The sequence below is a fragment of the Desarmillaria tabescens genome, assembly GCF_030435595.1.
Source record: "Desarmillaria tabescens strain CCBAS 213 chromosome Unknown EV420scaffold_11, whole genome shotgun sequence".
Classification (NCBI taxonomy): Eukaryota; Fungi; Basidiomycota; class Agaricomycetes; order Agaricales; family Physalacriaceae; genus Desarmillaria; species Desarmillaria tabescens.
Window position 1 is genome coordinate 1,238,749 of NW_026848310.1, and position 21,267 is coordinate 1,260,015.

General features: G+C 47.8%; 4 protein-coding genes and 1 non-coding gene across 5 annotated transcripts; 3 read left to right on the forward strand and 2 right to left on the reverse strand.

Annotated features, from left to right (window-relative positions):
* Positions 1 to 107: 107 nt before the first annotated feature.
* Positions 108 to 2,295, reverse strand: EV420DRAFT_196870 (nucleotide-sugar transporter-domain-containing protein). Its single transcript, XM_060481174.1, has 3 exons — positions 2,189 to 2,295; positions 1,827 to 2,127; positions 108 to 1,777 (listed from the first exon to the last, which is right to left on the reverse strand). Exons 2-3 carry the CDS (start codon positions 2,048 to 2,050, stop codon positions 391 to 393), a joined length of 1,611 nt encoding a protein of 536 aa, XP_060333293.1. The 5' UTR covers positions 2,051 to 2,127; positions 2,189 to 2,295; the 3' UTR covers positions 108 to 390.
* A 347-nt stretch (positions 2,296 to 2,642) lies between these two features.
* EV420DRAFT_1669612 (uncharacterized protein) lies at positions 2,643 to 9,248 on the forward strand (the record flags this gene model as incomplete). Its single annotated transcript, XM_060479029.1, has 27 exons — positions 2,643 to 2,666; positions 2,721 to 2,957; positions 3,008 to 3,080; positions 3,131 to 3,175; positions 3,228 to 3,278; positions 3,330 to 3,370; positions 3,420 to 3,714; positions 3,765 to 4,081; positions 4,132 to 4,220; positions 4,335 to 4,381; positions 4,429 to 4,486; positions 4,540 to 4,556; positions 4,605 to 5,712; positions 5,767 to 6,026; positions 6,075 to 6,157; positions 6,213 to 6,350; positions 6,400 to 6,595; positions 6,648 to 6,918; positions 6,999 to 7,270; positions 7,321 to 7,675; positions 7,732 to 7,847; positions 7,899 to 8,282; positions 8,358 to 8,504; positions 8,559 to 8,594; positions 8,644 to 8,847; positions 8,896 to 8,944; positions 8,998 to 9,248. 27 exons carry the CDS (start codon positions 2,643 to 2,645, stop codon positions 9,125 to 9,127), a joined length of 5,043 nt encoding a protein of 1,680 aa, XP_060333294.1. The 3' UTR covers positions 9,128 to 9,248.
* On the forward strand, positions 9,119 to 10,554 carry EV420DRAFT_196882 (uncharacterized protein). The gene has a single exon (XM_060481175.1). It carries the CDS (start codon positions 9,499 to 9,501, stop codon positions 10,453 to 10,455), a length of 957 nt encoding a protein of 318 aa, XP_060333295.1. The 5' UTR covers positions 9,119 to 9,498; the 3' UTR covers positions 10,456 to 10,554.
* Positions 10,555 to 11,265: 711 nt separating this feature from the next.
* EV420DRAFT_1669617 (uncharacterized protein) lies at positions 11,266 to 21,215 on the forward strand (the record flags this gene model as incomplete). Its single annotated transcript, XM_060479030.1, has 43 exons — positions 11,266 to 11,341; positions 11,400 to 11,773; positions 11,831 to 12,149; positions 12,203 to 12,311; positions 12,363 to 12,453; positions 12,504 to 12,840; positions 12,897 to 12,988; positions 13,041 to 13,164; positions 13,218 to 13,433; positions 13,485 to 13,532; positions 13,589 to 13,692; positions 13,754 to 13,808; positions 13,861 to 13,995; positions 14,053 to 14,419; positions 14,475 to 14,557; positions 14,608 to 14,737; positions 14,791 to 14,834; positions 14,884 to 14,922; positions 14,982 to 15,151; positions 15,204 to 15,258; positions 15,311 to 15,477; positions 15,531 to 15,785; positions 15,835 to 16,445; positions 16,497 to 16,510; positions 16,561 to 16,594; positions 16,642 to 16,669; positions 16,722 to 16,764; positions 16,820 to 17,370; positions 17,424 to 17,464; positions 17,525 to 17,619; positions 17,677 to 17,720; positions 17,779 to 17,879; positions 17,926 to 18,021; positions 18,074 to 18,120; positions 18,175 to 18,247; positions 18,301 to 18,542; positions 18,602 to 18,664; positions 18,718 to 18,977; positions 19,028 to 19,663; positions 19,720 to 19,803; positions 19,858 to 19,987; positions 20,040 to 20,761; positions 20,816 to 21,215. The coding sequence occupies 43 exons, from the start codon at positions 11,266 to 11,268 to the stop codon at positions 20,828 to 20,830; spliced, it is 7,320 nt and encodes a 2,439-aa protein (XP_060333296.1). The 3' UTR covers positions 20,831 to 21,215.
* On the reverse strand, positions 21,180 to 21,261 carry EV420DRAFT_t110. Its single transcript has one exon. It is a non-coding gene; the product is annotated as a tRNA-Ser (tRNA).
* Positions 21,262 to 21,267: the final 6 nt, after the last annotated feature.

Genomic DNA, 21,267 nt, shown 5'->3' on the forward strand with positions numbered 1-21,267 from the left:
AGGCCCAAAGTCGCTCAATTGAAGGATGGTTGTAAACACAAGTCTAAGATGAGTCAAAGGAGTGTCCGTGAAGGGAGAGGAACTGAGAACACTCGAGGCAGTAGAATAGACGGGGGACAATAGGTGGATCATTATGTACGGGGATGAATAGATGGGTACTATAGTTCCTTTCAATGCTACGTCGTTGATCGGTCTAAAAGTAATAAGTTGAGGGGTATAGAAAATTCGTGGCAAATGAGGAAGAAAGTCAATGTGAATAGATAAAGACCGAAGAGGTGGAAAGGGCTGGCATGATATTCCTTGTCAATATGTCGTTTTGCTCGTCTATCATCCTCGGCAACAAACGGTCGAGTTATCGTCATATCAGAATGTTATATTGAACCACCAGTGTTATGACAGTCCACCCTCGGGTAGCAGGGAATTGGATGAAGTTCTGGCGATAGGCGTTGATGGTCGCGACCTATCACGGGATGGGGGTCGAGAGGGGTACGGGGAACCGTAAGGTGCTTGATTGTACCTTGTTGTATCCAGAGTGTCTGAAAATCCATCCGTCCGTCCAATAGCTGCGGCATCGGCCCCACTGCTTAGACCAAATGCGCTAGCAATGAGACGCGGACTGCCAAATGGTGAGGTCTTCTTCTTGAGAGGAAACTGGCCTAATATAGGCTCGTCCGAAGCTACAGGTGTCCCGGGAAATGGAACGGTTTTCCCTGATTGGCTCGTCAGAACGATAGACAAAGGCTCACGATCGGCGGGTTGGTTGTACATCCATGTTGCGCAAAGAACCGTCGAAGCGCCGATAATAAAAGATGGCGTGATGCGAAATTCAAATAACGCAACAGAGGCCAGGAACGATAAGACGATTGAAAGACTTGTTGCAAAGCCCTTCAGTATATTGTCCGAGTATTTGATAACAAGAGCCGTGATCAGGCCTCCAAATACTTGAATCGCGACCGTAGCCCACGCCCAACCTCCAAAGTTACGCAGCAAATCAGACGTAAATCCCTGGGAATTCGAGGGAGAAGTCTTGTACAGGACGGGTAGAAGAGCCGGAATGAGGGAGAAGAGTGACAATTGGACATTGCGCACCCAGAGGTCCGCTTTGGAGTTTTTGAGGACCATCTCGAAATACACACCGGCAAGCCCTGACGTGAAACATGCTGCCGTTACAGCGCCAAAGCCCTTAAGTGGACTCATAACATGTATATGGAGAGGAGCCGAATCGTGTGCACTTCCTACGGGTGTGTTTTTCGGCGCGGCGTGACCAACGGAGGCAGTTTGTATCTGGACAATGCCCACCCCAATTGCCAAGAAAAAGAGGGAGAGCCATTTTGTCGTGCTCAGCTTCTTTCGCAGAAGCGCAACTGAAAAAGCCGCTGTCGTTAGGATTTTCATCTGGTACGTCACTTGGAAAGATGCCACGGGAAGATTGCTTATGGCGACAAATTGGAGAGAATTCTGGACCACATATAGAATGGCAGGAATGGACAGTTTCCAGCAGTCTGGACTAAAGATTTCTCCACATAATGACCAAAATGCGGGCGTCCAAGGGTACGGCCAGGAGCAAAGGAAGTTCCACATTGACCGGCGGCGCCAAGGAGTCTCTGAAGGGTCTCTCACTCGTGCAAGAGCTATGATGAATGATATAGAGCCCTTGAGTAGCTCATTGAGGAGAACGGCGGAAGCGGGTGAATATGAGAGAGCAGGCGGTGTTGATACGCGCGAATAATGCATCACAATGGACAGTGCAGCGTTTTGCACGGCAAGAGTCACCAATCTAGAGGCAATCAAGGGTCTGTCAACGAATACTGTGAGAGAAAACTCACGATACGTATTTCAAAGGCATCCCGAACACGGTTGGTCCACTCGTGGATTCAGCCTGGGATGAGCCAGAAAAAGAGGTGGCATTGACGGGCAGAGATCCCTTGCTTGGATAGGACATTCCCGCGGATGGTAGCAACGGAGTCAGCCTTGGACCTGAGTGCTGCACCGAGCCTGACTGGCCGTATGGCGAAGGGGAACGAACTGTTGGTAGCGGACGGTGATACATCTCGAGTTCTAGGCAAAGCCTGCACTGGGACGAGACAAAAGAGGGTACGTCGAGGAAAATAAGGCCAGCAACGCAACCTGTACGAACAGTTGCTACTGTTTTAGGTTGGTATGAAATAGGGAAAAGCTATACCCGCACCTAGAATGTAAGATAACAAAAACGAGCCCAAAGCAAAGAAAAAGGAGAACGGCGCTGGGCAACGACAATTTTTTGACTCTTTTCTCTTCACGATAGAACAGAAGAGGGAAGAGTGTGCCAAAGTCCGGTGAATGGCGGAAGACTGGACGCTGGCCAACTATAATTCTCACGCTGCCCCCAAATTGGTATTGGTCATGAGGATTTTTGGATGCCTGGAATGTGCTCACCTGGTCGTCGCTGTGTCGCTCGTCGTGGTCCCCGCGGTACCGGCTGGCAAGCTCGACGTCGTACGGTCAGTGTGCCTACGTTAAAAAACGGAATTTGGCAGGCCTCAGAAGCTGCGTCTCATGATGCCCTCTATATTTAGTCAAACTGGCGCCACAACGTGCACAACGTGGCACTGCGGCTTGACGACGTACTTTGCCGATATCTCACCATTTCGTTTCGTACTTCCATGGCCGGTACCCGGGATGCTCTGGCGAGTAGATGAACACGCATATATCCAGCTTCTTTGCCTGATACTTGCTTGCAGTGGGCCACTGGTCACGATGAGTCCGTCGAGGTCAATCAACGTGCTCTCATCGACAAGGTTCTCGCGCGATATTCTGGAGAATTTACAGTGTTCCGTGAATTATTGCAAAATTCCGACGATGCGCAAGCCACAGCGGTGGAAATACACTTTCAGTCGAAGCACTTTCTAGACAATCTATCCAGCATTTCCAATCGCTCTTCCTCCGATATCCCATTGCCGGACTTGTCGACAACTCTGGTATATCCTGACCACACTAGTCATGAACTTGTTTCTCAATCAAATCACAGGTGCATCAATGGACCTTCAAGAACAATGGTATTGTCTTCAGAGATGAAGATTGGAGCAGATTGAAAAAGATCGGTATGGCATCCGCCGCTACGACCCTACCAAACTATTGATCGCGCTGATAGCTGAAGGCAACCCGGATGAGGAGAAGATTGGTGCTTTTGGAGTAGGTATGGTCCCACTTTTTATTTCGAAGCGTTCATATAGTCACGGGTGTTTTAGGCTTTTATAGTCTGTTCTCTGTTACGGAAGAACCGTTTGTGACCTCCGGAGGTATGTCGGGCTACTGTCGAATTTCCGATATTCTCTGAATACGTACACCAGGCCAATGGATGGGTTTCTATTGGAAGGACAAGAAAGATCAAGTACGTATGTCGCTTTTGTTTCCTCGCCGACTTTCTGATGCCTCCCAAGCTGTTTGCTCGTCGTGGTACTCTCCCCAATACGGAACAGATCGGTCCGTGGACAACGTTTGACATGGTATTGAGAGAAGATGCTACCATTCCGCCAGCGTCTGATTTTGCGCGGTTCCTGGCATCTTCCATCACCTTCATGAATTACCTTTCAGAAGTCAGCGTATACATGGATGATAAACGCCTTGTACATTTAACAAAGAGTTCCGGTGCTGATGAGCGATTGGTGATACCAAGAGGGCTGCAAACACGGAGTCAGAGGTCGATCATGCACGTCAAGAATATCAAGTCCACTCGTAAGTTTGTTGACATTTCCCCCCTGTAATGTCGCTAACAATACCTGCAGCACTACATATTAGTGCCCAAGTAATGCAATGGGTCTATACATCCTCTAGTGATAAACCATCTGCTACCAAATCTGTTAAGCCACAGGCTCACGGCGGGTTTTTCTCATCACTCTTTACAAATTTCGTTGGGTCCGTACCGGCACCACCTGAGGAACCCAAGAAGGTTATCGATCCCCGTCAGATCCGAGTGACCAGTGTAGCACTGTCCATTTTCTCTGCCGATGTAGATGTTCGTTTAGACAAGAAATTGTCCGCAGAGCTTCATAGATCCACAAAGAAGAACCCGCCTAGTAAGTTGAAGTATGAGCTCATCTATGTGAGTGCTCATGAGATAATCTTGCGTATTGGAACCGATTGCCATGCTAGACTGGAAAAGACGAATACGACACCAGCAAGCAATCTGACGCAGAGAACGAGAAATCCATCTTCCAAGGCTTGCGCGCTGATCTCGATGGGTAAGTAGCAAAGTTGGTACTATGAGAAATATATCATAACCTAAAGGCTTTCATTCTCAGCACGGGTTCTGCTCGTATATTCATAGTATGGTGCATCTAATACTCATGTGCAAGTGCTTATTTGATTCAGGGTCACGCGACTGGTCAAACTACGGGACTTGGTGGGTTTCTACTTATTGTTTGGAGTGTTATTAATAACAGCCCATAGGCGGTCATATGGCTGCTCGATTCATACCAACTGTTGAGCGAGAATCAATCGACTTGATGTACTAGCTTTTTCTATTACAATATTTTTTTCATGCTGACGAACATTATACAGGGATCGTGCCGTTGCTGGTAAGCATTGTAGCCTTCTCCTGTAAAGCAAAGTCTCACAGTCCACAGTATGGAACCAGGAATTGTTGTTCGTCGGCGGGTTTCTTGCGCGAGTGGCCTATGAGCTTGAACTCTCGACCATTAGGAGCCTCTGGGAGGGCGCCTCGTCCCCATCATCTGAACCAGCCGAGAACGTTAAACATCGGTTAACTCAGCATTCCCTCCATTTGCTGAAGTTTTTCACCTTCCATCCTTCTACACCTTCCGGAGAAGTTGCTGGTCGTTTGGAGGAGGCATTCTTTTCTTGCGCCAACAGCGTACCCTTCTCGATCATAACAACTGCTGGTATCCGTGAGATTGGTGATGCTCGGATGCCTGATGCCGCCTTTTCCGGATTCTTGACACAGCTTCCCGTTATACCTACAAACGTTCTAGACGAGGCTAGGCCAATGATAACTTCTTTGCAAAACCGACAGCTTCTTAAAACTATCACGTTCGAGGATGTCCTTAAAGAGCTCCGGTCGCGTCCACTCTCAGAGGCAGAGACTATTGCCTGTCTTAAATGGTGGTCGGGTGTAAAACTCAATGTCACCGATAGGTCCTCGATCCAAAAGCAGCTACTAGATGCTGCCATTATGACCACCGGTTTGGCAGGTTCTGGTGCGGAGAGGATTGTACCTCTGAATATTATTCAGACGTTCGTTGATCCCAAATACATCCCACCCGACGGTCCCCTACCAGATCATGTTCTCCCGTACATTGTCAGCAGGCAGCTCTCGTCTTCTACCCTCAGGGCATCCTTTCCATGGACGGAACTCACTATACGTCAATGGATACAACACATCTGCGATCATAAAACTTGGTCTGTCCCTGAACATGATATCACAACCTCAGCACCCTGGGCAGAGCACGTATTGACTGTCCTTAGTCGTAGTTGGACTATCATTTCGCCTGAGATGAAGGGAGAGATCGTTGTGATGATGAAACCTCTGAAATGTATTCCCACTTCGAGCGGAATGAGAATTCCGGAAGAGGTCTATTTTCCAAGCGCAAACATATTCCGCGATCTTCCTGTGGTTCTTCTCCCTTCAGGCGCCACAATTAGAGGATCACTCGAGCGAGTGATGGAAGGTCTTGGGGTCCGTAGGGATGTGGAGTTACAAACTTTGTTCAACAAGTAAGCGGCATACAGAACCTCTCAGAGTTTTCACTGAATTGAATGCCCTCACAGAATGATTAAAACAAATGAATGGACTGTCAACGACCTCATGAAGCATCTTGCAACACGTAATCTCAACAATGAAGAAATTACTCGCTTACGGTTGACAGCTGTGTTTCCGAAGCAAGAAGCGTCAGAGAGTGTTCCTGGCGCGAAATTGAAGAGATATGCTGCCAAGGATCTGTATGAACCTTTGGAAGTTTTTCGACAACTCAGTTTGCCTGTCCTAGACTGGGGGGCACAGAACAAGTGGCGTTCATCATCTCCCGAAGGTGGGTCTTCTGTCTGTCCGCCGAGTCTTCAGCTAATGTTTTTACAAGCGAAACTCGCATTTACCCTCAATTTACGTCAATATCCTCCTATCGATGTCCTTGTTAATCTTTGCGCCAGTCCCGACGAAAAGGTGCTTACCGAATTGATTGCTATCGTCTTCCACCATTCCTCACATTGTTCTTAAGATTAGAGCCACCGCACTGAAGTATCTTACTGACAATGTGAATACCAAATACCAAGATTTCGATCCCAAGAGATTTGATCAGGTTGCATTCATTCCGGCCATACGAGACTCCAAACTTTGCCTAGGAACCCCGGAAGAGGTACTTAGGCATTATCCTTCTCTTCATGCTAGTTTCTAACCCGTAATAGGTTTTCGCCAATCCTGACTGGGCCGCCTTTGGCTTCTTGGTGACACCACCGACACTATCAAAGGAGATAGTGGCAAAGTTGAAAATCCCGCAGCATCCTCCTTCACAGATGATAGTATCATTACTCGTCAAGAACGTTCCTCGAGATGAATCTCAGGCGAGGCAATGGTTTGAAATATTGGCGGGGAGAATAGCAGGTGAATGCATGTGTCCGTGCCTCACCGCGCTCGGGAGACTCATTATTTTAAGACTTCTCTAGTTTTCAGTTGACCACACTCTCAAAGACACCCATGGTTCCAACTAAGGAAGGCGGCAGTGCAGCGGTAGCATTTCGATGGGTCCCACCTAACCAATGCTACTTCCGTCGAAGCTCTGGTGATGACCATTACTCGAGGCTATTTATTTTCGTCGATTTTGGACCTGCTGCAAATGCGTTTTTGACTGCTTGTGGTACTCGCCAGGAGCCTAGCGTGGATGAAATCGCTCGTACTATGTTACAAGATCCAGGAAAGTTCTACGAGTCGCTGAACAATAGCCCAACAAAGTTCGAGGATTTTTTTTAGCCAATATTAATGCCTGTTGATAATTTGCCCCCACTAGTTACATCGGGGAATTGCGAAAGCTTGCCATGGCTCATCAACAGATTTCTGGGGACACACATCGTAAAATGCGACGGGCAAAGATCTTATTGGGGCTGAAACGAAAGCCCAAGGGAAAGGCAAGCATTGATTATGATGACTTCGATGATGACGGGTGGGACACGCTTTATGATCTTAAAGCAGCTGATGAAATAGTCATCACCGATGACACCAATGCCCATCAGCTTTTCAGTGAGTCCTTGTTTACGGCACCACAAGAAGACATACTTGAAGGTGAGTCGATACATTCATATCTGTGCAACGATCTTCACGGTGCTATTTAGCTTTCTATATGTCCCTCGGGTCCCGACGCTTGAGCTCTGTCGTCGAAGTATCGTATAAGGCCTCTGCTGCGGTATCCAACAGCAAAATAGCAGCCGAGACGCGAAACCTGATACTCGAGAGACTTCCCCTGTTCTTGCATGAACACACCCACTCGAAGACCAAGTTCACGCTTACCTGGCTGACCTCGCCGGAACATTTCGTGGTCCAAATGTTTGGTAAATTGTCGATCACCAAGAAGCTTCGCTTTGGTGATGCACCGTCCCGCTCACTTGACGCTTTGGCCTATGCTGTATACGAAAACAATAGGATCATGCTATTTCTCGCCGGAAATGCCCAGGTCGATATGTATTATGAGTGCGTAGATCAGATCCTAGATGATGATCCGCGTCCAAGATCTAACTCTTTTCAAGGGTCGCCACTTCCTTAAACCGGTTACTTTTCGAGTCCCCGAAGGCTAATGATGCGCTTCTCTTCATGACCATATTATCTACTCCTCTTCGTGAGTTGAAACGCAGAGGCTACAATGGCGCGTATCAAATCTGAATTCATATTTTATACCAGGCTGACTTTTCGTTAGTCGACCGCATCCTTAGACAACAACAAGCAGAGAGGCAAGCTGCGCAAGAGGCCGCCAAGGCAAAAGTAGAGAATATATCCTTGATGTCGAAGCGAACATCAACGCCCAGCCCTTCGCATGGGATTTCAGACTCTGCTCCTGTTCCTAATGAAACATCGTCGCAACAGCCGGTGTCCGATGAAATTTCGCTCCTGCGCTCAGCCAGTAGTATGCGGAATACGTTCCAGAATTTGAGACGCAAGATCAGTCCAAGGCCGAACACGATCACTCCTTATCCACCCGTCACTGAGGTGAAACCGACGGGAAATCATGTTACAGATGCTGGACCTCCACCTATACCTGACGAGACTCGCCCGATTCATCCACCTACAGGCAAGCCAGGTGGTGCGTCAAGAGCGGCTATCAGTAGGTTTCCTATGTTCGCACTTGTATAATTTGGCTGAGAATTTGCGATACAAGCGTCGAACATCGATATGGCAATCAATGCATGTAGACCCGAGAAGAATCACCTGCTCCAGAATCGAGAACAGATGCGGATCGTCAAAGAATCGCTGAACGAAGGGTATTGTGATCTTTCCGGTCATTCGGGGACATTGAAACTTGTCGGTGAGTTGCCAACTCATTCAAGGTCAAGTCCGAGTATTTAACTCGACGGATCAGCGTCTATGGAGAATGTCAAGATATATCTTCCACAAAGTAGGCGTCTCAAAAATCTGTCAGCATAAAAATACCGACAGTATTTCAGGTACAGACACAGCCCGTATTGAGGAGTTTCTTTCCACAAGACACGACTCAGTCGCGAGGTTCGTCCATGTGATGAATGTCCTTGCGGCAGTCTATAAGCTTCCTATGGAAAATCTACACATCTTCAGCGAAGACGAAGGCACTACTGTTGCGTTCAACCGCAATGGTAGCATTTTCTTGAATTTGCGATATTATATCGCTTGGCGTAGGTGGTTCACTATACGTAATTGCATCCACTTATGATCATGCACAGATGATGAACAGGTAAGAAAGGGTGATATGAACCCCGCAATTATTTCCTGGTAAGTCCCACGACCACCGAAGTACTACAAGGTCAGCGCTGATAATCAGATAGGTACTTTACTCTCGCGCATGAAATCGCGCACAACCTGGTACAACCTCATAATTCAGAGCACGAGTTTTATCTTTCAGCAATTTGTGAGAGACATCTATTGGAGCTTGGAAACATCGTATTTAAAGCATAGATATTATTGATGGACAGCTGTAGAAAATTATGTACGGATGCAATTTACTGTAGTCTTAGAGCACCCTTAGCACCGCGTCATTTAGTTGCCCCTGAACCCACGTGAGTCCTATTTCGCCGGAGGCTGATTCGAGGCCTCTCGTGTTTGCTACCTACGACCGTCGGTGTCAACCTTCTTCCTCGTGGAGACAGCAGCGGTCGACTGCTCTGCCGCCCTTTTACTGGAAGTGACTCTTTTTTTCCCGCTGAAATCCAGGCAGAATAATACTGGTATTCACTGGCCGACATCAAGGCGACGAGGCGACAAGTAGTACGTTTTCATGTCTCACGACTTTCCTCGTATAACCCATATCCTTCAGCTTCATTGCGAGCATGGCTAGTATCAGCTCTGTGGTGTCAGCCCCAGCTACCAGCAACCCAGTATCGTCCATTCGTAGGAAACCCCAATTCACGTACCGGTCACCCCCACTCTCAGACCCTCGTTCAGTCAAACCCTCTATTTTCACTATTACTCCGAGGACAACACCATCTGGAAAGCATAATGTCGTAGGACGGGATGCGCTACCAGCGAGCACGACGTCTACCCCGGCGAGCAAGTCAAAGAAGCACCCCATGGGCCCACCCCTTCCCCTTTATCATCCCTTGGGTCCTTTAGCACTTTCGCTGCCACCTCTAGACCCGACTATTTTCGGTTTTCCGGCTGATATCACTGTGGATGACGATGAAGGACGCCAGGCACTGGGACGTGGAAAACGCCCAGTTGTCCAGGCTCAGGGTGCCGAAGAAGAGGACACCAAGTCAGCGACGTCTGGCACAGGATCCGTAGCAGTTGCGCCTGCCGCAGCGCGTGAAGTCAAGGAAAAAGCCAGCAGTCCGCGGAAAAAACGCGGAGGTGGAAAACGGAAACGGAAAGATGCCGACGACGCTGATGCGACATATCCAGCTAAACGGACGCGTCAGTCGCGAGCCCAGCAGATGGAAGAAGGTTCTCCGATGGAAGTTGCAAACACACCTATCTCAGAGGGTATCTCAACTCCCGAACCAAGCTTGGCGCTTGATGGTAACGAAGACAAGTCGAAACCGGGGCGCAGGACGACGCGATCTCGCGGTCAGCCCGTGCGACGGGACTCTAATGCAAGCGAAGCCACGTCAGTATCTGTTGCAGCCTCGACGACTCTGAAAAGAGAAAAAGATAGTATCGGGGAGGACAAGAAATCCGATACAGAGGTGCCGGACCCGAATGGTGATACGGCTGCTTTGGAAGCAGATGGCAAGCGCAGCGTTCGAAGCAGCAGTAAGGAGGAAGGAGAAATCAGTGAAGACACATAAGATGTCCCCCGCGCGTATTTGCCGAGTATTTTTGCTGAACATTCTTGCTTTTTTTTTTTCCAAGTATCCTGTCCTGCTCCCACACATTATTCTGTACACCCACTGCATCGCACCCATATGTTCTATCTCTACAATTATCTCCACACGTCTATTTCTCCCGTACGATAGCATCTGTTGTACATCCATATTCTAGTAATTTATGTCAGCTGGCAAACTGAGTCCCGGATCCTCAAAAGATCGTCGGCGCGGGAATAGCAATGAATCAGATCGTAATACGCTAATGGAACGGTTATCGACAGAGAAGATGTGATTGGCAACTGGAAAAGTTCGAGATCATATGGGCTGTCAGTCGGGACACGTGAAATTAAGGGCCGGCTACTCTCACGCCTTGAAAACGCGTCCTATTTTGGCAATCACCGCCATGGTCGGTCTCGTCGACTTCGTCACATCTGACCAACAGCTGATACCGGCATCATCCACCACCGTGGGCCTTTTCTTTTCAGGAAAAATATATCTCGCAGATGCCTAGAAACCTAAACTTGGGCCCCACACTATCTTCTCCTCGTGATAATTTTCATCAGATCTGGTGACTGAATTGCGCGCGGGAGGCAGCGAAGTATGATTGCTCTGCGGCGCTTCTGCTTCGGATAACCATGTGCTCCTTCTCGTACCTCGTCCACCCAATGGCATTTCTCATTGACATGCTAAATTTTACCGGTCTATATATTCCATTAGCATTTCTCACTCCCCGGTTCTTACCCTCGTGTTTCTTCTCTCTGAGTCCGTATTTTTGAGGTCTCTACTTGCATCATGGAACCTGCTCGTGAAAGCAGTGGAATATACGACCAAAACTCTGATTTTGAGGGCTCAACTGCGTCGTTAGCTGGTATGCACCTATTTGTTGTCACTATTTCGTCGTCCTAACGCATGCGGTTTTTGTGCAGGCCATGCTGCATTGCCTGCCGGTTCACGGTTCTCAGAGGATCCAGAGATTCTACGAACGACGGTCGCCGGTGTGCCCGTTGGTACTGGAGCTGCTCAAGCCACCCCGACAGCCACTCAGTCAACCGCGCTTGACCAACCTGAAGTCACCCCCCCTCAGAACGCGGCTCCTCCGGTACCTTGGTACAAGAAGCGCAAGTTTATCATCTCGCAGGCTATCATCATTCCCTTAGGGATTGCTCTGCTTTTTATCCTGCTCTTCCCTGTCGTCACCGCCATCGTTCAGTTAGTCGTTAACAGATCCGTCATCAACATCGATGTCGCTTTTATCACTGAGCCTCAGAACAACACGTTCAACCTCGCGTTGAGCGGTACGGTACGTCTCCCTTAGTAACGATTGACCATATGCTCGTCGCTGATTTCTTCTTTCTAGATCACTCATACCGGCATCATATCGGCAAGAATTGAGTTTACCAAACCTACCGATGTATCTTGGGTTCAAGACAATGGCACGGAAACTCCCATCGGAGCTATGTGGTTGCATACGCTCCATGCTAAAGATAAAAGAGCTGCCGTTGATGAGCAGACCATCTTTAACATCAGCGATGAAGATGCCTTTGGTCGATTTACTCAGCATATGATTACCGCGGCAAATTTCACTTGGAGGCTTTCGAGCGATGACCTCAAAGTTCAAGCAGTCAAGTTTCCCGTGTCTCATGGAATCAAGTTCAATAAATATGTCACCTTGAACGGTAAGGTCTTTCGTTCTCCTGGAAAGGAACAACCTCAACTCCCATCCCGCTAGGATTCAACAGCTTCGATGGCAACACCAAACTAAAGGATTTGCAGCTTCCTAGTGACAACCCAAATGGCGGCATCAACTTTGTCACCATCACGACACTGTCCAATCCCAGGTATTCTATTCCTTCGGTCTGATTTCACACTCATTTACTCGTAACGAACAGCCCATTTTCTCTCAATCTGGGAACTGTTGTTTTCGATCTGTTCTACAAAGGCGTTGCCTTGGGAGTGGGCATCGGCCAAGACACTAAGATAGTATGGGAAATGCGTCTTTTTATCGTGGCTTCTAACAATGATCGCAATAGGTTCCTGGTGACAATGATATATCCTTGGGAGGGTACTTGGTCAGGCATGATACCGCGGATGAGCTTGCCGTCATATCGGAACTCTTCACCAACTATCTCAATGGCGATGATTCCACCGTCATTGCTAAGGGACAATCAACTCTCCAGAACGACGGCACTGCGATTTCCTGGCTCAGTACGGGTTTGGAGGCACTAGAGTTGCAGGTCCCCTTCGTTTCACTCCAAGGCGCCATTAATCCCATCCAGTCGATCGCGATCGGTGATCTCGCATTGTTATTCGACACGTCTGTACCATGGTCACCGATAACGAATAGCAAGACGGTTCAAGCACAATTACGTGAGTCAAAGTAAAATTGATTTCGTTCGCTTTGATTGAGGTACTACTCGCGACAGTATTACCCTTCGGGTTTTCCGTATCTATCGGAGCTATCAAGAATTCGTTCAACCTCACTAGACCGCAAGGAATTGTCGGAGGACTGGACGTTGTAAGCTCAACTCACTCCCTCTGATCACTTGGGATTTCATTGTTTCTTGTAGCCTCTAGACGCCTCCGCCTCCGATATCAAGGTGTATGGTGAAAAGAACACATCTGGTCCAGTCGGCATTGTCATCACCGACACAAGACTAGTGACACCAGACCACCCTACATTTGCAGATTTTAGTGAGTACACACCACCCTTTTTCTCTCGTTTGGCGTACTCATGTGATCCTTAGACGTCAATATCACTAGTCACGCCGAAGTAGACTTCCAGATTGTCGGCCACGCAAGGACTGTCGCGAATACGAGTATTGGGCAAATTACACTGGATCCCATCAATTTCAATGTTACGTCGTCACTGAAAGGCTTGCAAGGACTGAATGGCATGACAAGTATTGAGGGCGTTGATGTACAAGGCGGCACCGAAGAAGGTATCACTCTCGGAATTAACGGTTCGTCGTCTTGATCTACTGTCTCGTGCGGGTTCTCTGATACGCTTGCAGTGGCAATTTACAACCCGTCCAATCTATACTTGCAGACCGGTGATCTCCGTGCGTCCGATCTCGACTTCTTTGATTCCAAGCTTTTGTTTATTAGTGATGCGCAGATATGCAGCTTAAACGCGATGGTGTAGTGTTGGGAACGGCCCTTATGCCCAACCTGACGTTAAATATGGGCAACAACACCGTGGTGGCCCAGTCTACATTCGCTGTTCGTTTTCGATCTTCTGTTTTTCTGAATGGAATTAGCTCATACGTACAATTTTTCGAAGGCAAATGATAGCCCTCAGGGATTGCAAACCCTAAACGATTTCGTCGGTCGGAAAGGTAAGCATCGAGGTATCGAGAATCCCGCAGATAGTAACGTTTTGCAACGTAGATGTTCAACTTTCCATTGTTGGTTATAATGGAAGCACCGAGATCGCCTCACTTTCGGAAGCGTTTCAGACACTTGACATCGGGGTCGTCCTCCCGGGGCTGAACACGACCCTATTGAATCAAGCCGCTCTTGAAGGTCGGTCAAAGTATCATGATCAGTAGGCCGAATATCTTATTTGCCCTCCCCCTCCAGTCCTGTCTACTACTGGACGAGAAAACAATATTAGTCACGTTTCCGTCAATATTCAGAATCCTTTCACAGCAGCTCTCGGCATCTCGAACATCCAATCGACCGTCAGCTCCACTGGCTTGACATTGGGGACGATTGATTCTAGCAGCGCATTCACGATAGACGGAAAGTCTACGGCCACATCACCCGAACTGGATCTCAATATGAATATGTCTCCAAGTGTTTTGTTCACTCTGACTCGTAGGTTGGCAGTCGACGCGGGTCTTGATACCGCCCAATTGGACGGAATCGTTGGCATCGGGGGGATCTCGTATGTGGATGGAACCGATGCACCCTCTTCGAAGCGCGATACTCAGAGTAACATATACACGTCAGTTTTTAGGAAGATCGTGAGCCGTTCCAGTGCTAACTTGATTGAAAATTAGCGGATTCAATCTCCCTCAATTTGTCCAACAAGCATTCTCGAAGCTCGAAACCGACGTGGAACTTACGACTGGTTTGAAGATCGGTAGCCTACCATTCCCTCCACCGTTTGGTCCTTTCTAACACAGTTTATAGGCGATTATAGTACCACGCTCAAGTATACGCAGAGTGGCGTGAAGACAAACACTGATGACTCACTTGATCTCATACTACCTATCTTGGCTCAACCAATTGTTCAGAAGGTCGTGTCTCAATCGCTTCTCAGGTATCTTCGTTCTCGTCGGCGTCGCTGTAATTTGATCTGATAACGAACGATAGCATTGACAATGTCCTTATTTCCGATCCTCGACCGGAATCCTTCAGTATGGCACCAATCTCAACGCTCGACAGTTTGACTAACAGTTGTCTCAGCTGCTGCAATGACAGGAAGTATCACCAATGCGGGACCATGTTCGTCATTACTAGTAGTCGTGACACCTGTCTTCATTTCTAACTTCCTAATTTCACAGTCGACGCTGTCATCGCATTTACATCCGGTTTATCCGTCTCCTGGAATGGAAAGTCATTAGGGTCTATTGAGATGGACAATATAACAGTAATTGGTGATGTTGGCGCCGGTTTTAATGTCCAGTCCCAGTTCACTGTCGCCGACGTTGATCACTTAACCGAGTTTACTAAAGTGCGTGACTATCTTCCTTTCCTTTGTTTGTATAATGTTAATATGGTGTTAGGTATTGGTGACGGAGGAATCTTTTGAATGGATCATCTCGGGTGACAATCTGACTGGTATGTCTACACATGCTTAGCCAATTTTTACTTATTTTCTAATTTGTTACAGTCAGTGCGCTGGGCATTGATGTCGGTCAAATTTCCTTGTCGGATAAGACGGTCACATTGAAGGGCATGAACAACCTAAATGGTGGCGTCACGATCACTGGCTTCAACCTGCCTGAGAATGATCCTGATGGTGGAATTCATCTCACTCTAGAGGCCACTGCGACCAATGTTTGCATCATTTTTGGTTCCAGAATCGGGTATACTGACGCGTTGTGTATTAGCCTTCCCAAGTCGGTATCAACCTCAGCTCAATAGGCTTCGAAACCTATTTCGACAACGTCATGATCGCTCCCGTACTTTCGGAGGAAGGCCTTACATTGTCACCGGGCGGCACTTCCAATCTCTCTCTTGTCGGCCGTCTGATCCCTCAGGACTCGGATGAAGGCTTATCGGCGGTCTCGACCTTGTTCAACAATTTCATCCATGGAAAGGACAGTAACATCGTCGTTCATGGTGCTAGTGCAGGTCCTGAAGATGTGTGTCTTGTCTCCCTTATCATGCCCAGTTATCTAATTTCATGTCTAGGTAATCTGGCTCAACCAAGGTATCAAGAGTCTGCAAGTGGCTTCAGTCCTTCCTAATCAGGGCGTCCTAAGTATCATCCAGTCTGTCGATCTCTTGCAGCTGGAAATAGACTTCACGGATGATACCGCATATAATCCGGCGACAAGCAGTGATTTTTCTCAGGCTGCGTTCACTCTTCCTTTCGGCTTCCCCGTAGATATACAGGCGCTTGAACAGAACATTATCGTTGGCTATGGTGGTCAGGACTTTGCGCAGCTGATGATTCCGAAGTCACCAGCTAGCACAGATGTGGATACTCGCATCATCACCTTGACTTTCAGCAACGTACCTTTCGCAGTCTTTGACAGCACGCATTCCATCTTTGATGCCTTCCTAGCAGCAACTACCATGGGATCTAAGGAGACCTTGACTTTGACCGGGTCAGCCAATGCCGACGCAAGTACCGCTGTTGGCCTACTCTCTTTAAGCGAGATCGCATTTTCCGTGGAAACTTCAATCGATGGTTTGCAAGGTCTCAAAGCGCAACCTGTCACCGTCAGTGACCTGGATGTCAACCATGGTTATCCGGACTACCTACTTATCAAAGTCAACAGCGTACTTTACGATCCAAGGTGAGTCATCTCTTTCAGCGCCCAGCCTAACCAAACTGACAGCTTTTGCAGTAACTTGACTATTGGTATGTTGCGTATCGTTTCTCAAGTTGCAATTCATCAACCATGCTACTAGGCACGGGCGATGTTTCTTTTTTGTTCTCCTACCAGTGAGTCGCATCTTTTTTTCTTCTGACATATCTTACTTTGTATCCAGGGACCAAGTGGTTGGCACCGCGAACATAGTACGCTTTCTCGCACTATTTGGTGGGCTCAGCTCACTTGGATTGTCATTAGGCCGACCTAGTAATCAAACCTGGCAATGGAAGCTATCCCACAGGTTCGTGCCACGCCATCGTGACATCGAGTCTCTTACATTCCTTTGTTGTTCGCAGATGTCCGCTTTTCCCCCCAAGGACCAGACGCAGCGTCGGCAGGACTGACACTCCTGGAAAATTACATACAAGGAGTCGATGCGGAAACCTCCATTACCGGTAGTACAGATTCTACCTCGATCGAGTCTTTACAGACGGCGCTCTCTGAGATCGTCCTGTCTCCCGTTACTATACCTGCCATGCACGACACGCTGATCAAAAGTACCTCCTTAACGTTCCCGACCGATATCGTGAACACAGGAATTGCTCAGGCTTCCTTCACTCTTGCCAATCCGTTTACGGCTAGCATCAATCTATTCACGGTCGGTGCCACTGCGACATATCAAGGGCTGACACTAGGCACAATCCAAAATGTAGATGTTTCATCCAATCCGATCCACGCTAATGGGCACAGTAGCGTTGATTCACAATCATTGGACATGAAATACAACTTGGACAGGTTGACTATTGTCCATTTTTTGGGACTTACGGCTCAAGCCAACGGCGTCGATCTTGGACCACTAGTCGACATGTTCCAGTTACTTGTTGCCAATCCAGACTACAATCCTCCAGTAAGTTCCGTATCTCATAACTCATAACTGTTGACATTATTTGTATTCTCCAGGTCACCACAACGGTAGACACTCAAGCTTCTAGTTGCTCTAGGTACGAAGTTAAATACACCTTTCTGTTACTTGTAATCTGAGCGCAGCTCCTCCTTCATAGTGGCAACCAGTTTGATGTCGCAGGTGCGATCATGAAGGCACTCCAAAATCTGAAGGTCGACCTCGCAATTGATTCGTCACTCAAACTTGACGACTGTATGTGTAATCCTGTAGCCGGCTATATCGGATTCTCATCATTTGTTGTTTTGTTAGTCGCAGTAGACCTGTCCTTTAAGCAAAACGATGTTCCAGCCATAGTAAGGATCTCCGATTCGTTCACTCTCAGCGTGGCAACTGTCTAAACAACCTTGTTAGACCGATAAAACTGCTCTTTATCTGATAGGCGCTGTCGCCGGACCTATTGCACAAAATCTAGTGGATGCTTCTGTTCTGCAATTCACTGAAGCAGACATCTCGTAAGTACATTTTGAATGTCCGTCTCAGATTTTTACCCTTTCGCAGAAATATTTCAAATGACGGCCTGGATCTTTCTCTGCGTGGCTCTCTGACTGGAACTGGTCCACTAGATGCACTCATTACTTTCACAGAGCCTGTCACGTAAGTGATACTTTTTGAAATATGAATGAAGATTAATATTTACGGACACCAGCGTAAATTGGGAGGGTCATGACATCGCGCTGATCGATCTCGAGCCAAGTAAGTTGTCCCAGTAGCCTTCATACCACCGGCTAAGGTTTGAAATTTCTTTAGTTTGTGCTGCCGCCAACGTCGGAGTACCCGACTACGAGACTCAAGCAAGACTTACGATAACAGACCAATCACAGTTCGTCGCTGCTCCGATTTTTTCTGTAGGCTCAACTACAAAACGTCCTATAGATTTACTCAATTTGCGATTTACCTGCTTCATAACGAAGACTTCTCATGGACAATATCAACCAACAAACTTCGTCTAACAGCATTAGGAACGATTTTCGACAATGTGTCGCTGGAGAAGACCGTCACTTTCAAAGCATTCAATAACTTGCCAGGTGTTACAATTAGCAACTTCAGCTTGCCATCCGATGACGTAGACGGAGGCATTCATATCGAAACGGATGTATCAATACAATCACCGTCGCGTGAGTGCCCCTTCTTCTCGCATTTGTTCGCAACCTTAACACTAAAAATGGTACCACAGAAATTGGTATTGATCTAGGAACGGTCGTATTCCAGTCATATTACGAGGGAACGCACGTTGGACGTACGTTGCAGCTTGTAAAAGACCCTCTGTTCATTTCTAATGGGATTCTCTAGCCCTAACCGCCACTGGCTTGATTCTGACAGCCAGCTCAGAGACTTCATCACATTTCTCTGGGCGCATAATGCCTCAAAGCGGCCATGACCTGAACACCATTGGACAGCTCTTCTCTACCTTTTTGGCTGGAGGAAATTCTACCTTGGTAACGACCGGCGATTCTGTCCAGCCCAGCGGATCTAGCGGGGCAGTGGACTGGCTTAGCGCTGCCTTCAAGACCCTATCTCTTAACGTCGTTTTATCCGGTCAGATGTTTAATGTTGGTTTTCTTCTCATCGCCGTTGGCTGCAGTGTTCTTATCAATCTCAGGTCATACAATCTGTGGAACTCTCGGATCTGGAAGTGACATTACAAAACGACGACCAGACTTGGGCACCTCCGACGAGTTCCCGCAACACGCTAGCGACATACAAAAATCCCTTCGGATTCTCCTTACAAGTGTTTGAAGCTGCACAAAATATTGTGATGACTTCATTGGACGGAACGGAGATAGCTTCACTCGATTTGCCGAAAGCCGCTGCTGACGGTGGCGTGTCTACGGGCAATGTGGTGAACCTTGACATTCAGTGGGAGAACCAGATTCTGAAATCTCTCAACAATGAAGCGTTCGAAGCATTGTTTGCCGCTGTAACTTTGCTCGACGAGGCGGACCTAAAACTCAAAGGAACGGCGGACGTTACAGCTCACACAGCAATTGGGGATGTACCTATATCGGGGATCCCCCTCGACGTATCATCATCTTTGAAGGGTATGAACTCCTTTGGGGGTTCCGCGGCCTTGAGCAATGTATCTGTAATTGGAAGTGGGGGAGATGAAGGAGATGAGTTCATTGTTGCGCCACTGACGACGACGATACAGAATCCGTCAAATGTGACTCTCCATACAATTGATATTGCGCTGCCAGTCATGTATCAAGGCGTGATGATCGGGAGGGCGGCAATTAATGTGAGCCTGAAGCCCATCTTCAAAATCTTCTACACGAACTGACTGACTGCGCCTAGCCGTTCGATTTGCTTCCAGGAGAAATAGCGTTTCCCACAGAATTCCACTATGAGCCAAGCGATGCGAACGATACTATAGCTCAGGTGAGTACATGCCAAAAGCGTAGGTTCACAAAAATTCACCTTTTTATTTGACAGGCCTTCTTGACTCGATTCTTGACCACTGGAGACGATATACCTTTGACGATTCATGGCGATGCCCAAAGTACACCGTTTGCATCACTCCAGGAAGCCCTAGCAGGGCTACAGCTGACGACAATGCTTCCAGGTTAGCATTAAGCCTCAATTTTCTGTAGCCATTGATTATTAACTTTATGCAGGTATGGACCAGACGAACATCATCGCAAGCATTCATGTTATCATCACCCTCGACAGTCTTGTTACGAATCTCGTCACTGTCACTGTTTCGATTCACAATCCGTTAGATGCTCCGATGGTAATTGAGTACGTTCAATCTGAAGCATCCGTCGAAGGGGTAGTCTATGCTTCCTTTGGTCATTCGTTCGGGGAGGACTTTGTCATTCAACCCGGAGAGACGACGGTGTCTCCTGAAATTGATGGAGTGTTGCTTACGCAGGGTGCATTGGCGTCTTTGGCCATCATACCATTGGGATTTCTCGACGTCTCTACAGCGAACACAGTCAGGATTGGGACGGGCGGGTACCAGCTACCATGGTTGAAGCTAGCGCAAGATACTGTGCCGACGACGTATGACTTGGCTTTGTCATTTTCCGAACTGAAAGCGCAGGCGGGGAGGTTGAGTGCGTCATCCGCTGAAGCTACGGCGTCAACTTCGGCGTCTTTGGGTAGTTCATCCAGTGGAACATCGCCAACTATATCTCCGTCGTCATCATCCGTGGAGCATGCGTCAGTTACCGCTTCAGCGGCGACGGGCACGAGCTCAGTGAATGAGTCTCCTGCTCCAACGTCGTCAATAGCAACATCAGCTGAAGTTGCCGAGACTTTAATAACAATGCTGTCGGGAAGCGGTAGTATCACTGACATCGGTGATTCATCTACTGGAATTATGAGGCCTCGGCAGGTGAGAAAACAGTGATTTTCTTAGGTCCCTGTGCTTAACTAATTGGCATTTCAGACTGACATTCTGTAAACTTGATAGCTGCACACTGCTCTTATAATGATAATGATTTGTATCTGGACACTGTATTGTTTCATCTTCCATCGCACAGAGGCAGCTTCATGTCTTTTATGATCATAATTTTATTCTTATCAGCACTCCAACTTGTTCCACGTATTATCACTTGCTATTCTAGCGAACAGAGACTCAACTGTGCATGTATAGCATAGCAATGAAAAATTTCATGATGTCTGTCAAAGGATCAGGAATGCACTTTGCTTCCGGCCTCAACGTAACTCGGGGATAATGTGCCCACTGCCGCGGACATATGTTACATTGTTACATATGACTAGAGAAAAACCTTCCGCGGGAGCAAAAATTCCGTCACCTTAGAGATTCGAACTCTAGCGGGCAAAGCCCAACCGCTTAGCAGGCGATCCCGTTAACCACTCCGGCAAAGTGACTTTCCA

What these genes read in the sequence shown, in the direction of transcription:
- EV420DRAFT_196882 (XM_060481175.1), top strand. Translation starts at nt 9,499, where the DNA reads ATGGCTAGTATCAGCTCTGTGGTGTCAGCCCCAGCTACCAGCAACCCA.
- EV420DRAFT_196870 (XM_060481174.1), bottom strand. Translation starts at nt 2,050, where the DNA reads ATGTATCACCGTCCGCTACCAACAGTTCGTTCCCCTTCGCCATACGGC. An exon ending in ATGCCTTTGAAATACGTATC is followed by an intron (nt 1,778 to 1,826) that starts GTGAGTTTTCTC and finishes GATTGCCTCTAG; the next exon opens with ATTGGTGACTCTTGCCGTGC.